The following is a 17143-nucleotide window of genomic DNA, read 5'->3' on the forward strand; positions in this document are numbered from 1 at the left end:
ATGCCAACTCTCTGGAGCTCAGGGCAGGAGCATCACAAGTTCAAGCCCAGCTTGGGTAACTTAGTGATTCAGGAAGATGCTTTCTCAAAAATTAGAAGTAGAAAAGGGTCTGACTTTGTTGTTCAGTATGTGAAAGCCCTGGGGCTTCAATCCCCAGAACAACAACAACAACAAGAACAGCAATAAAGTGAAAGCTGGTTTGTGACTCCAATTTTGAGCCAAACTTTACTCAACATTCATTTGTTAGCCTGCACTTTTTTGTACATGCCAATTTGCCTTGTTCTGGGAATTCTAGAAGGTATACAATGTAGTACATATTTCCAATGAGAAAACAGTAGTGGACACAGCTATCAGTAATAATAATAATAATAATAATAATATAATAATAATAATACAGATGTCACTGGTGCATTGTTTAGAGGGTAGAAAATAGTAAAGGAACAAGAAAGCACTTATTATGTATAATACTTCCCATTCACAGGGTTCATGTCCTTTCCATTGAAGGATACATTTGCTGAGTTAGTGAATTAATGAATGACATTTAGTTATTGAAGACTTTGACTGTGGCAGGCACTGTTCAGACTGGAGCACTAATGTTAAAAAAGACAAGAATTCCTGTTTTCATGAACAAATGAATGCAGGTACCAGGAGGAATGAGAATAGGAAAATCACATTCTTTGATCCTCCAGCCCCTTTATTCCGTAAAGGTAAGACATTAAACATGTGTAGAAAGAAGTAAAGTGAAACAAAAGGCAGCCTTGAAGAGAGCCAGAAAACAAAAGACACAAACAAACAAAGAACCAAAATGGTGACATGAGCTTTGCTGGGAGATAAAAACGGAAGCAACTGGCTTTGCTTCTAGAGTGAAGAGAGTCTGGACAGTGCGGTCTCCAGGTGGTGATCAAGGTTCCCATTTACCCAGCAAGCACAGAGCTGCAGTCTGGTTCGTCTCACTTGTTTCAGGGTAGGCTTTGCATGGCCAGTGCTTGTGAAGGGCTGTGTGCTATGTCATGTCGCTTCCCATCTACTTGCTTTACTACCCAGCTACTCAGAGCCCAGAGAAACTATTAAAGCTACCTTGAGGACGAATAGAACGTGATGGTTAAGACTGTTTAGAATGCAATTCCTCGGGCTTATATTCTGGGTACTTACTGGTTGGGTGGCATGACACAAACCATTTAAATTCTTTATGGCACCATCTGCTCCTTGATAATGTGAGAATAATAGAGAAAACACATATGTGAGAGTGGCCATTTTATTACATGCAACTTTTTATAACTATTTCTCAACCAGTTATTTCCATTAATAGTCAAAAAGAATAAAGATGAATTTTGTTTCTGCCTTGAAAACTTGGTTGTGGTGCCATAAGTAGTTGATCAGCTCTGAGGACAAGTGTTTTCAACTGGCTGTAGTTCAAATTGTATGCATTGTATAGGACATTTCCTCATCGCACTAACCTCTTCAGAGTAGCGTCTGCTTGTCCTGGATTCAGGGCTGTCTGTGGGTCTGCTGCTGAAGGAAGGAGAGGGGTGGTCTACGTCAGTACCAGAGCTTGTGACTGAAGTCTGGAAGGCTCGTGGTTGTTCTCAGGGTATTGGCTTTGCCCCATTGCTAGTTCTCTATGTGTGTCATATTTCATGTTTGAGGAGCCCAGGCTGCAGGTGTCCTACAGCATGCAATAATTATTCCCTCCTCGTGGAGCATGCTTGCCTTATCTGGCTGCTATGGAGCTGAAGTCACAAATGGCACATACTATGGATTTCTGAGCCCATGAAGATCTTAGCCAAAGCCCATATAGGTACAGGAAGTGAAAATAAGGGCCAACAAGGGGACCTTCACACTCTGTAAAGGGCATTCTCCCCCATCCCCAACATTCAATCCTGGGTCCAGAGAGTGAATGTGTAAGTCCCGCTACGCAGCACACTCCCGATGAAAAGTGGCCAGTCGTGATATTCTTAAGTTCCCCAAAATATCAAGGTAGCAATGAATGCTGTCATCCCATTTTCTATCCCCTGTGGTGGGGAGGTGGAGAGCAAGGAACCATGTGCAACCTTTAGGATTCTCTCCTCTAATGTCCCAAACCTCAATTCTGCTTTTTCCCTTGATGCAAAATAGAATTTTTGCCATTTGCCAAGACCTCCTTTGTACTAGGAATTTTTGTATTTAGAGTATATGTTTTCAGCTTCGTATTAGCATTACAACACCTTTGTTTTTGGTTGGAAGGCAGGGGTGGGTAGAAGTGGATCATGGAAGGTGGAACAGATTTTTTTCTTGATATCTTTCATGGGCATATTGCAATCTTAATCACTAAACACCCTGAATGCAATTGTAAACAGTTATCAGTTATACTGAACAATCTAGAAAACAAGTCTCTGACCTCTGGTGCCCATAATTCTCAGTCATTAGGGATACCACGTCTTTCCTTACTTTCCATAAGCTGTGAACTACACACAGCAGTGCATGTCGACATTACAAAAACAGTAATATTGTTGTCTGTGAACTACTATCAAGATGGTCAAATTTAGCTAACAAGACTCCCAGTTAAAATTAAATCTCATTGGGAGCTGGGGATTTAGCTCAGCGGCATAAGCACCTGCCCTGCAAGCAGGTGGTTGTGAGTTTGATCCCTGGTATGGATAAAAAGTTAAAGTTAAAATTAAATCTCAGATAAACAAATACTTTTTAAAGTATAAATATGTTCAATTCAGAGATGTAATGTATTTTTAGTGTGTTTCAAATATTAGGTGTACAGTCTGCATCTAATCTGACTTTCCTAAATGTCAAGGATCTGCTCTTCTCCATTGACAGAATGAAATGAATGCTTTTTTTCCCACTGTGAAGGCTACTCTCAGTTACCACTTCATACCAGTGATCTATCTGTCCTCGGTTAAGCATGTGTCTATTTTTAAAAAATGCTCAGCGGTGAGTTGGATAAGGGAGATGATGAGTCATTTACATTAGGACTCTCCTGTCTCTTCAAAGAACTAAAAGTGAGTGCCTTTTGTCTTTACAGCGAAGGGAGATAACATAGGGAAATAATGTCTGTGTTTCCATGTTTTAATCTACGTGATCCCAAAGAATGTTCATGTCTTGAAGGCTTAGTCCATACTCTGTTTACTTATGAAGGATAAATATGTTGTCCTTTGAGAGATTTCTAATATACTACTGGAGCTTTGATGCCAGAGTTCAGATTAATATTCCATCTTTTAAAGAGACCCAGTCAGAGAGGGAAACATATGTTTGCCTTTACATGCAACTATTGAGTGTACAGAATATTTATTTGAAAACATAGTTATTTATTATCACTTGATAAGCTGAATTTAGTTTATCAGCCTCAATTTAGAAAATGTGGTCTGACCTAGAAGGAGGATTACTACTCTTGGCTTTTCTGTTAACAGTGACCATCATTAATATTAGTGTATGCTATAAAATCAGTGGCTATCTATTACTCCTGAAAGCTGTGGAACCTTGAAAGGTGATAAAGGTTGTTTTCATTAGATATTAGGTTATGAGAGTTAGAGAAAAGAGAGTTAATATATTTTGAGTATCTTTGATGGATAAGGGTTCTGTGATTCACATATATTTTACTCTAAACACCATCTGGGAGAGGGTGATAGAAGTAAGTCGTTTTGCTTGAGCTTGATTCCGAAAGTGCTTTGTCTAGTTGAACTCCATTTAAAAGTTTCCACTCAGCTTTCACCTATGGTTGCTGTGTCTTTCAGGAATCAGCAAACCTTCACTTCCTAAATTTATTTCTAACTGAAAACAGAGCTGGTAATTTCTTCTATAACCAATACTTTTAACTTTCTTGATATATTTAAAAAATAATATCTGCTCAACAAAGTCAAGTTTATTTACTTTGGGACATTCATCCAACCTCTCATGTTTTACACAGTTAACTCATATTTAATAGAATTTGAAGAAACCAACCTCCAACTTAAGTGAAAATGTCATGAGGACAACATTTTTGCTTTTATGTAAATATTTTTAGATGTGAAACTTTATGTGCTTTTGAAGCAATTTGTTTAATTAATAGATAAAAGTTTGCAATGAAATCTATGTATTGAGCTGTCATTTGCCTTCCAGTAACAAATCCTAATTCTGCCTCTGTGGAAATATAAATAACTTAATATCCATGTGGACCCATATGTCATGCTGGTAAAATGTCTGAATTTTTAGTAATTTTGTATTGTGAAACTTTTAAGAATGGAAAATGATACTGAAGTGTTTTGAATCATATTTACATAGGAAAATATAAGAAGGATAGTAAAACAGAAATGCATTGCAGGAATGTATTATGTATATGTATATTTATATATATTAAATATATATATATATTATTCACCTCTCTCTCTTTCTCTCTAAATATTTACATATATATGTATATATTTAAGGAATTTATATTTGTAGTAAGGAATTTATAAAAATTTAAGAAATTTTATATTTATATTTATATTTATGTAAGAAACCAAGTACCTCTATTCACTTTTCTCATCCACATTGTCCTGGTGACATGTAAGGAAATAGACTAAATAATTATTCTATATTATGTTGGGTTTTAAGTATGCTGGATCTGGCATTTGGATATTTTTTCCCTTCATAAAGATTCTATTTTATATCCAAGGGTTTCCTTTGTAAGACAAAGCATGTCTAATATGTTATAAATTCACCTGATTTTGTAATCACGGTCTGACTCTCCCATTCCACAGATTATCTTCAGAAAAATCAGTGATGTGAAAAAGGAGGAGGAGGAGCGCCTTAGGCAAAAGAACGAGGTGACTCTCAGCATCCCCGTGGACCACCCAGTCCGAAAACTCTTCCAGAAGTTTAAGCAGCAGAAGGAGCTTCGAAATCAGGGCTCAATGCAAAGTGACCCCGACAGGAACCAGCTCCAGGTAGAAAGTCGCTCCTTACAGAATGGAGCGTCCATCACTGGCACCAGTGTGGTGACCGTGTCCCAGATTACTCCTATTCAGACGTCTCTGGCCTATGTGAAAACCAGTGAATCCCTCAAGCAAAACAACCGCAATGCCATGGAACTCAAGCCCAATGGCGGTGCTGACCAGAAATGTCTCAAAGTCAACAGCCCCATAAGAATGAAAAATGGAAATGGGAAAGGTTGGCTGCGGCTCAAGAACAACATGGGAGCCCATGAGGAGAAAAAAGAAGACTGGAATAATGTCACCAAAGCTGAGTCCATGGGGCTCTTGTCAGAAGACCCCAAGGGCAGTGACTCAGAGAACAGTGTGACCAAAAACCCGCTAAGGAAAACGGATTCTTGTGACAGTGGAATTACAAAAAGTGACCTTCGTTTGGATAAGGCTGGGGAGACCCGGAGTCCACTAGAGCACAGTCCCGTTCAAGCTGATGCCAAGCACCCCTTTTATCCCATCCCCGAGCAGGCCTTACAGACCACACTGCAGGAAGTCAAACACGAACTCAAGGAGGACATTCAGCTGCTCAGCTGCAGAATGACTGCCCTTGAAAAGCAGGTGGCAGAAATTTTAAAAATACTGTCAGAAAAAAGCTCCCCCCAGGCCTCACCTCCCAAATCCCAAATGCCACTCCAAGTACCTCCCCAAATACCATGTCAAGATATTTTTAGTGTCTCAAGGCCTGAGTCTCCTGAATCTGATAAAGATGAAATCCACTTTTAATATGTATACATATATATTTGTTAATATATTTACAGCAGTATATACATCTATATACATACGTGTGTATATATAGTATATACATATATATTTTCACTTGCTTTCAATATGATGAACACACTATGGGTTTTGATATGTACATATTGCATGTCCAGCTGGATTCTGGCCTGCCAAAGAAGATGATTATTGAAAACATAGATATTGCTTGTATATTATGCAGTTGACTGCATGCACACACTTTACATTTATTTATAAACTCTCTTGTATAATAAGAAAGTACAATTTTTATTAACTGAGGCAATGTAATATTTGAAGAATCAGGGTCCAACCTGCCAATGTTGCCATGACAAATTTGATCTCAGGCTCAGTATATCAAGCTGTCATTTCTTCACTCGTCTGTTAAGTTAAAATTATAGATTAATGCCAAGGAAGAGTTCAACTTTTTAAGCTCTTACTACCATTTTCTGATCTCTTTCCATAGGATATTTTTCTGTAACTTAAGGTTAGGTTATTTTCCCCTGCAGGCAATGTTTGCTCCATTTAAATGACTTTTGTTGCCTACATCAGATAGCAGTGTGGGATATTGAGAACTTATTGCTATGGGGTTTGTGCATGACTTGCATTTTCACTCAACTATACCTCTCCTTTCTTGACATTATACCTAGATAGTAATCATTAGTTCTGAGGTAAGGAAATACCAACTTTCCCTGTCTTGGAGAATAGCTGCCATCTTGTCAGCTGTCATTATCAATACCATAAATATTCAACTCTTGATATAGTGTATAATATTATAGAAATACTGCACCACAGGGTACAAGGGCCTTTTACCAATTCGTGTTTGAGATGCCAATTATCCAAAGGTGAACAGTGTTCTTCTACACGTGTATTTCCAAAACTTGTTCAAGAGTGAATTAAAGGCTCTTAACAAAGAAACACATACAAAAATTTTAAATTATCATATCAAAATTTTTACTGTTATAATACAGAATTTTTTAACAAGAATGTAAACAGGCATGTTTTGTAGCATATCTGCAATTTAAAAAGAGTGAAAAGGGAGGCACAGAATTGTTGGCGCGTGATTCACATTGTCTGTAGAGATGACACGTGAATCGTAACAAACCAGCCAACCAAGAAGTAGAGGTTAAGTTGCTTGACTCGGATACTTATCTTTCCATGATTTCATTCTGGTTACCATTTTCTAAAGCTTATTTTGCACAGAGCTGTACTGCCGAACTTCTGCTGAGTTGGTTCAATAGACCACTGTGGCTCAGGCAGATCCACTTATGAAAGGGTAAGTCAAGAGTGAGTTTCAGAATCTTTTGGGTTACAAATCTTCTTCTTAGAAAGTGCCTATTATCAATGAAGAGAAGTCACAAAGAATTGTGTTGTCTGTTACTAGTCCCTTCAATCATGTGTATGAGAATGAATAAAACATACATTCATTTCTAAAAACAGGAGACTTGACTAAAGTATATTTTGTGAAGTTTTTCAGAAAGGCATACTTTCAAATGGTGCATCAATGACATTGAATATTAGAAGAGGAGGAGTCAGTGTTTGTATTAAGTTTAAAGCATGTACCAATACTTTGTATTTATTGGACCATCTGTACATATACATTAACATACAAAAGAACGTGGCAAAATCAAATGGTCTATTATACTCATTTTTATGAGCTTTTCTGTCTTGCAGTATATCCAACCAAACTCATCAGAATTGAAAGATGGGTTGTCATAATCAGACTGGAGAAGTACAAAACGGTACTTTATTGTATTTTAAAATTTCTTCACATGCCTCGAAAATGTGCCTCTCTAGGAATCTAGGAATGTAGTGTGTACTATAGATTTCATTTTTCCTTTTCTTGTACACATATCTTTCCTTATCCATAATGGAACTTTGCAGATGACCATGTCTTCATGCTATGCTATAATATCTACCTATTATAGATATAAGAAAATGAAATAACTGTGGTCTCTAAAGTAATTATGGAAGTCAGTCTTAAAATTGGAGGACCTTTTTCATAGTGAGGATGGGAGCTTTTTCTTTGTTGCATTTCAGAGCATATTGCTATTTGTATAAATTGAGTTTGGCTAAGGCTTTTAAAGGGGAATAAATGGTAAAACATAATGTGAGTATAGAAATTGTTAGGTTAACTTTAATCATGTACGTCAAAGGTAATTGTGTAAAGCTATATTGAGAATGACTGTGAAGTAGTGGGCTGGTTTGAGGGTACAGTTTATACCTCTGCATAGGAAGGCAAAAATTTGCTGTATGTGTTAAGGAACTTGATGGTTTTGAACTGTGCTGGGCTGTCAATAAGCAGGGGGAGGGAGGCTCATTGTTTATTTATCACATAGTTACCACACTATTCTTTTGCAGACACCTCTGCTGTCTGTATGCATGACAGGATGTAGTCCTGAATGCAGGCTGCTCTTCTCAGCAGAGATACACACATTCAGCAAACACTGTACATACAATCGGCTTTTAGGTTCCCAGATTTTACAGTTCTTCTCAGTAGAATTCTTACTCAGATTTGGATGAAGGGTAAACACTTGTTTTAATACATGCAATCATGACCCCGTGGTGTTCTGTGTTTCAACGTGTGCATTGTGGAGGCTCTTTGGGGGACCAGATGACTGCATGTTTTATTCATACACTATACAGTTGCTCTGGGTTAATCCGGAGCACAATTTTTACTATTATACTGCTGAATTGTGTACTAATAGGAATAAATGGATATATGTATTTAAAATCCAAACATTTTCCAAAGCAACATGCACATGGTCAGTATGTTTCTATGCTACTGTTAGAATACAAGATCAGATGCTATATCCTAGACAGGCGATTGTAACATAAGAGCAAAAGCCAAATAGAAATGTGAGCTGTGTGTCACAATAGTGAGTTCTATCAGTCTATATCAGGACACTAAACATAATCTAGTAGATGGAAAAGCTTGTGATTAATGGCAAATAGAAATACAAAAAGTAGACGACAATGCCAGAGTTCCTGGTGGCCCACATTAGCATAGATGATACTTAAAATGGTTCAGTCACAGTGGTTGAATGCAGACTCACACTTCACAATTAAACTGAAAATTTCTATTGCGACACTGACACTATCTCACATTGTCTTAAGCATTAGAAGAAGAAAAACCCCACAGCTTTATGAAGATCAGAAGACAGATAATTTGACAATTTGGAGTTTTAAGTTGCTGCTAGGACAACTACTTGATCCTGTAGTATTCAGCACTTTAATGGGAATATTAATTATGATAACTAACTAAAATGACATTTCAAAAATCAATGCGATTGGAGCCTGGATGCAAACCACATGTTCTCTTAAATTTAAGATTTGTTCACACATGAGGTCTGATCTGTTTGATGTTCTATTTTGAATAACCACATTGTTTTAGAAAATGTTTTTGTAAATTAATCTACAGAGAAGTGATTGTTTTGAAGTGTGCAGTGGCTGATATTTGTGAAATTATTTGTCCTAATTCTAGTGAATTCTTCTATCTTACATCATTTTTATCTTCTACTCTGTTTTCTCTGAATTTGTTTTCCAAAATTTCATGTAGGTAAATTTGCCTAAAATATATGTGTCATACCTGGATAATTTGAAATTATTAGTACTTTGTAATTATGTGAATGTTGTACTTTAATATTTGTTTATTAGATGTGAGTATTTTTATTGTGGTTTTTTACGGAAAGCAGGTGAAGAAATTTTGTTTTATTTTTTAAATGTATTTAAGTTCCGTCTCAAATCTTGAATATACTTTTCTCACAATCTAGCAGAGTAATTTAGGACAGATTAACTTGTCAATGTTTCAGTATACTCACCAATAAATATTGAAATAAAGATCAGAACTGACCCTTCTTATAATCAAGACATTATTAGGTCAATGGAAAGTCATTTTTCTTTCAGATGAAAAACGCAGTAAGACAAATTAGCTTTTTTCTCTCTGTCTCTCTCTTCCTGTCCCTTGGCCCTCCTTCCCTTCTTTCTTTCTTTCTTTCTTTCTTTCTTTCTTTCTTTCTTTCTTTCTTTCTTTCTTTCTGTTTCCTAGTATATCAGCTTCGATGTGCACTCTATCTAAGTAGTCTAGGTTTTATAGAAAAGCTTCTGGCCAGAGATTGTTGACAAAAAGCATAGGCTCTGTAATTATTAGTCAGTTGTATGTGAGTATAAGACTCATCAATTACCTGGAAATTCAGAAATACTAACCAAATAAATGGGAAATTAAGAGCTTTTGAGAGCAGGAAGAATAACAGACAAAGCTAAACCTTATAGCTTTTGTAGTCCACTTACACACACTATTAAGTAGTTATTTTTGACTTTGTGAGTAAAAGTGTGCAAATTATAAATTTGAGGTATGATGTATCTTTTAACTTCTTATATAAATATAATTATGATACATGATCCATATGGATCAATGTTCTTAGAATCGTTAACTATGGAAGAATCCTTTTTGATGCCCGATAAATTTTCAATGTGTATTTCAAACTAAAACAATAATAAAATTGGGTGCATGAAGGAAAACCATTTGAAGGGCATTGAAAATCACTCACGATTTTGTTCTAAGTGACTGTTTTAGAAAATTATATAATTATTGACTTTGGTTGTTTAAATGAGCACCTATAACATGTTTTCCATTTCGAAAACAAGATGTATTCTGTTTGTTCATTCATGTTAGTTTTTTCATCCTAAGAGATACACTCAAACTATTATCACTACATTTGTTTATGACCCTTTGGGAAGAGAGCAAGAGCACACAGAAACAAAAGCGAAAAATTTGCATAATAGGATATTTACATTTAGAAATCACATTGAGTTTTGCTAATCTTTTTATCAAACTATAGTTGAAAAATGTTTACTACTAATTAAGAATTAAATATGTTTTGAAAGTGCAAATAATTGCCCAAGTTGAAAAAGAATTAGTTTTAAATGCCTTATATTTTTGTGAAATAGAGTAAGGGGGCTTAGAGGACTGCTCCTCACTGACTGCGACTTTTTACTATACACTGTAATCCTTTCTATTTATTTGCTAAATGACCTGTAACATTTATATTGTTATCCACCCTGGAAGGCTGCTGGCATTACAACTCACAGTTGCTCTACATATGTATTCTACACATATGTAAATAAATAATAGAAATCAACTTTCTCTCCGTGTAAACTTTGTGCTTATAGCCTAAATGTTTTTAGCAGCTTGTACAGGAAAAACTTATGACCATGATGGGACATTTATTTTTTTAGAGAACTGAGAAAGATTAATTTGACAGTATAGAAAATATGTCTTATCTTGTTCTGGGAAAATGATCTGACAGACAAAATCTACGGAGCTGCACACTCGGGATGTAAATCAATATTCGGGTTTTAAATAGATTACCAATGCCAGGCTATATGGACTCATGGGTTTCCAAATTATAATTCCTTGTTTGAGACAAGTCTGCAAAGCCTAGTGGAGGTTAAAATTTGATATTTGTGGTTTTATGCCTGGCCTTTGACAGTGTTTATGTATGCAACCAAGTCTGTTCTGGTGCATTCAGAGAGATTTTTAAAAGTTGTTTTACACTGGCTTTAATGTTGCACAGTGCTTTATGTTACTTCTATAGACTGTTCTGTTTAAGTGTGCACACCATGCTCTGTGAGAAGAGTTAGTTAAGTTTGAATTTGCTGTTAGCTGTAAAAAATTTGTGAATGCATAATAATAATGGGGCATTCGAACATTTGAATATCAAAATAAGATCCTGACATCCCCATTTCTTTAGATGCAGCATATTTTCCTCACTGGCACAGTTTTGTGCAAAAGGAAAGGACAAATTCATATGTATTTTACAAGTGTTAGAATCTTTAAATAATTGAATAAGTATGAATTACTAAAAATGTAACCTTAGGACTTGAAAAGGAAATTCAATGTATATATGTTGCATAATTGTTTAGTATCAATTTGTATTACATTTAAGTAAAAGAGTTCTTATGTGAGAGGCTTTTAGTCCCTATATTGTGAAAAAGACAGTTTTATCAGTGAATTTACATAACCACCCTTATTAAAAGAGGTGCACAGTCGGGCTTTCCATACCTCTTCTTTGAAATTTAGATCTTCAGTGTTTTCTCCACCTTTATTTACTTTCAAGGATTAATGACCAATAAGTTTAATATTAATTGGTATTTGTATTTTTTCTAGTATTTGCCATCCACCTTTTGTTCTATTTAAATAATACATTGATTTTCCTCAAATTTACAGCTTCTCTTATCTCACAGATGTTGCCAATATTTCTCATTTAAAATATTTCCAGAATTACTGGAAGCTAAAAGCAATGAATTTGTTTTAATTATTTTCTGAAAGTATGAGTTTGTTTAACATTTAAAAAGTAAATGTACTTTTCTTAATATTAAAACAGATTTTCTTTAAATTTCAGTTGTTTTAACATTTTTCCTTAAATTACTGAAACAAAGAGACTCAAAATGGTTTTTCCATGCTTCTAGATTCATTTCTACCTTAGAAATAATGACAATTAATATTTATGAAATTCTCAATTGTGATCTTCATTTTTCCATTGTATTTATATATAAGTTTAAATTATAGCTTCTATAATTTTGAAAATATATGATATTTCAAAGATTACAGTGAAAATCAATTTGGAGCCATAAAGTCTTTGAGGATGAGAAGTGCTAAAAAAACCTCAACATCCTTTATTAGCAATGTAATTTATTGAATGATGAGACCTAATTATATCCAATGAATCAATTTGTGAAATAGTGCCCATGTTAATTATTATTAATAACTTTAATCTTCAAATCATTTTATGCAAAATAATTGATTCTCAGCCATCTGGTGAGGGCAGAGAATGCTTTTCACTCAAGTCCAAAGGCTGTTGAGACTCTGTGGTGCTCTCCCCCTGTATCCACATTGACTTTCTCCAGCTCTCAAAACACTTGGAAAGACACACAACACAAGGCATCTTTTTCTATATACTGTGCAACAGCTAATTTTTTCATTATTTATTGGTATTGATTAAGTTGCATGGTGGATTTTGAAAAATTAAGTAAAGAGAAAACAGATGAATATATGTGTTGTCATACTTGTTTACGTGCTGCTAGAATTTTAATTGATCATACAGTCTGTCATAGTTATTTTCTTGTTGCTTAGACAAAAACTTGATGCCAAAAGTTAAGGGAAGAAACGTTTATTTGGCTCATAGTTTGTAGAGTTTTCAGTCCATAGTCGACTGGCAAGACAGAATGGCATGCAGACAAGCATTGCAGAGGAGAAACAGTTTATGGCTGGCAGAAGTTAGCAAAGTAACCAGAGGGCCACCACAGCTCTTTCTATCCCTATATCTTATCCAGGCTACATAGGGCAGGTAGCACTGAAGCCTTAGTTCTATTGCCCTTGTTCTAGCATTGCACCAAAAATCAATCCTACCATCACTCTAGATCCGGCCACGTCTGAAAAAGTTTTACCTATGACTGGATGAGGCTTTGGGGGACATCTAGGCACAAACCATAACACTGTCTGATTAAAATTCTGAGTAGTGTTATGTAGGGAAGAGGAACATGAACTAAAATGTCTTAATGCCCACTACATGTCCCATATCAAGGTTTTCTCTTGATTTTTAAAATCAGACCTACATCTCTGCATGCTTTGTGAGGTTGAAGCACACAGCGTGTTTGAACTGGGAGCCAGGAACATTGCTGTGGACAAGGGCTGAGAGAAGACTGAGAAGACCATATGCTTCTTTACTCCTAGGCTTAGAATTAAAATTAAGGTTACTTAAGCCCATATTTACTCAGTGGTTAGTATATTAAGCACTTTATGTATATTATCAAATTTGATTTTCATAACAGACCTATGAAGAAATAGTTAAGGAACTTGTCCAGCATAACAATACTAACTGATAACTACTAAGTGGTAAAGCTGAGAGTCCAACTGAGGCAGTCAGACTTTACAAAGAAAGCATTTATTCATAGAATACTGCTATTGTAAAGAAAATCTCACTCAAACATGAATTTTACATCTCTTAAGACAATGCACCTTTAAAGCCTCGTTAAGTCAAAATAAAGTTTAAAACACTCATACTCACTAACTTAAATGTTCATTTTTTAATGGTAGAAATAGTAACAGTTATAAGTAAAAGGAGCTCAGTTCAACAATGGTATTTTCCTTTACATGTAATAGTTAAAAGGTAGAATTGGAGGTAAATTACCAAATGCAATTATAAGAAGCCAATTTGACAATCACTGGTTTTCCTTCCAGTTAAATTTTAATGTAAAGAGGTAGTGCATCATCATTATGGAAAGCAAAAAGATGTTTAGAATTTTTTCTGTAGTTTATTTTATTTTAATATTAAAATTTGGATGAGACTCCAGAAAGCCTTTATATTTCATTTTGTTTTTGACTCACTGAGTTTTAAGTAAATTATTCAGGTCTTTTTATTGATTATACAGATGTTGACATCTTGGCCAAAGTACTATTAAATGCATTATCCAAATGAACTTTTTCTGTTTAGAATGATGATTTGGTTCTTATTTCCAAATTTAATGAATTTGCTTTATATATATATTTGCTTTAGAGAGATTAATTCTTTCTAATGGGAAAAATATTAATTCTTAAGATGTGATTTACTTGGTTTACCTTTGAGCTGTATAAAGCAAATGTCTTGAGATAATGAATGAAAAAGAAGTAAAGAAGGAAGAAAAAGCAAGAAAGAAAAAAAAAATAAAGGCTAGAAACAACACATTACCACATTACACTCTGGGCTTTTCATTTGGAACTATCTTGTTTTTACTTTATTGATAGCAGAGTCACAGGTAACCATGAAAAGGAGCGACCTACTTTCTTAGAAATAACTGTGAGCGATCTTGGGTGACACTATCTAAAGCTTTTAATGGGTACTTTCTGTTCCATTCTGTGATTCCACATTATCACTGCATTCTTACTTAAATGAGGTCATGACTTGGGCTAATTACTAAAGCATTTGGCCAAAGAACAATTGACTAAGATTGTAGCCTATGGCCAGAGTTATAACGGAGGGACAGGCAGAAAAGGGAAGCTATAGTACTTACCGGGTTTTCTGTGTGCGCTTTCCTTTGCATAGTTTTTGCTTGCTCCTCTATGATAATATATTGTGCTCACCATGGCTAAAATTTTAATGAAGTATAAAGAAGCAGTTTGAAATCTTGTCTTGAAATAAGTGAGTGTTGCCCTGCCAACAAAAGTGAGGACTTCTATCTAGCTCTGACCCAGAATCCCAGGTCCCTAAGCACGCAGTGGGTGGAGCTGTACCTTGAGTGAGTGAAGTCAAGAGGATCTGAGCACTTTCTCATTTATTAATTACTGACTGTTGACTGAACAGTCAAGACCAAAGTATCCACCTTGATGCCTGAATAAACCAGATTGGATATTCATGACAACTGATTTCAGCAATTCCTTGTCAAATGTTTTTATACTAATTCTCAACTAAATCTCTGATACTATAAAATTTAACCACTTCTTTCTGTGGTCAGACTTTCTGTTATGTTAGGAATTTAAATTTTGTGATAAAAGAAACATAAACATTATTTTTGATGACATAACTGATGTTGTCATGGATTCCTCATCTGCTCCTTAACATTTCTAACCGAAATGTGTGGAAGAGATTACTGCTGAGGCCAAGACGGAACAAACAGGAAAAGTACCTCCCTGGAAAACTATGCAAAATCACATTCATTTTGAATTCCATGTCAGGAAAACTTTGGTAGATGTGCAACTTTAATGTGGGCATTTTAGGTCACAGTTGTGAATTGTTAACATACACCAAATCCAAATGTATTTTCATTTTAAAATTAAGATTAACATTTTTCATCGTTAGAAGAATTAGTGACAAGCTGCTTTTTTACCCCTGTAGGTATGTTTTCATGTTGTGATTCTCACAATCGTCTATCAGATTTTAGGGATGATATCTGCTTACATTTCCCTGTGATTGGGTTCCCAAACACCACCACTAAGCAGTTACTTCCTACCTGAGAACCTACTCACAGCAGAGGGAGCTGGGAACACACAGTAACATGAACAGATTTCTCAAATGACATAACATTGAAATTGGAAAACAATTAGAATCATTTCTACTCTGAAACATCCATTGGGGTTTATTGAAAGAACAGTAATTTCTAGAAGTGCTTAGTCCTCAGACAACACAAGCTAAAATGTGCATATTTGTGATATATTAAAAGCTGTAGACTTATTTTTTATCCTATGTTCTAGTGACTTTGTTTACACTACTTGCATCATTTTGTATACTAAAATGTAAATTCCTGTCTATAATGCTGATGTTACTATGGTAATTTATTTTTTTGCAAATTCTTAAATGTTTTTGCCACTGCAACTCTGTTTGTGAGAATTTGAAGGTAATACAAATGCCAGACCTTTATGAGTTAATTTAGAAATAGAAATATTTGATTCATGTATTGACCAAGGAAATAGTGCTAAAATTTCACGTGAAGTATTTTTAATACTCTTGAGCTAAGTAGTTGTCTGTAATATTTGAAATCCTGATTCACGCTAAGCAGTGCATTTTTTTGTATTTACACCAAGATATTGCAACACGTAATATAGAAAGTTTGTGTGTATTGTTGAATTATCACTTGATTGCCAAGAGGCTGTGTGGAGATATTTTAAATTTGTGATTTTAGGGTTAATTCTGGAATACTTGTGATCAACATTCAGTTGCAGCTGGGAAGCTTATGGTGATTGTCACTTAAAGTTTTTTCTGAAGTAATAGTGATTTTGAAATGTGAATTGACAGGTGAAGTTTTTAACCCAAAGGAATTCTGGGTTTCAGCACAATAAACTGTATTTCATCAGGGAGGATTAACTTTGCTTTTTTTTCACACTTTATTTAAATGTGGATATTTTTTCATAATTCTGAATAAAATGTGCATTTTATGGAACTTGCTTGAATTGGGTCTTTGTTGGAAATCGCCACTTTTAATTTGAGTAAGTAAATGAAAAACTTCCCAACACAACAATACAAAGAAATGGGTTTAGGGAAAAGTCTTTAAATTAGTAGCTTTGTTAATGTTATTTTTAAACGTTCACATTTTTCCTCTGATTAATTGTATGGATATGGAATAAGAAAAAAAAATAGTGTCATTTCTGAAGTTAAAATTTTAAGCACCAGAAATAAACTTACTTAATTTAGAAGGTTTCTCTACCATAGAGATGGTGATTAGATCTAAATTAAATTTTGGAGAAATTTTTATTTTAAAGGGGAATTTCTTACAATGTTTCTCAATCTTATCAACTTATAAAACATTCTTGAAGTACTGTCATTATGAGGTTATTTCAAAGTATACAAGAAATGAAATAATACTTCTCATCTAAAAAGTAGCTGATTTTCTCAATAAGTCTTTTTTCTAAAAAGCAAATGCTGAATAATTTAGAAAGATTATAACATAAAAAATATCTTATTTTTCCTAATTCAGGAAGCATGAATTTAAATGGATATCTC

At 34.8% G+C, this 17143-nt stretch overlaps 1 protein-coding gene across 1 annotated transcript in view; it reads left to right on the plus strand.

Annotated features, from left to right (window-relative positions):
* Positions 1-16583, plus strand: part of Kcnh5 (potassium voltage-gated channel subfamily H member 5) — a 330578-nt gene extending 313995 nt beyond the window's left edge. Inside the window, exon 11 of the mRNA XM_063241526.1 lies at positions 4710-16583. Coding sequence (XP_063097596.1) covers positions 4710-5657 — 948 coding nt within the window. The 3' untranslated portion in view covers positions 5658-16583. The remainder of the gene's footprint in view (positions 1-4709) is intronic.
* Positions 16584-17143: the final 560 nt, after the last annotated feature.

Source organism: Cavia porcellus, unplaced genomic scaffold (genome assembly GCF_034190915.1).
Source record: "Cavia porcellus strain 051 isolate PalLab524CR breed Dunkin Hartley unplaced genomic scaffold, mCavPor4.1 scaffold_31, whole genome shotgun sequence".
In the NCBI taxonomy this organism is placed as follows: Eukaryota; Metazoa; Chordata; class Mammalia; order Rodentia; family Caviidae; genus Cavia; species Cavia porcellus.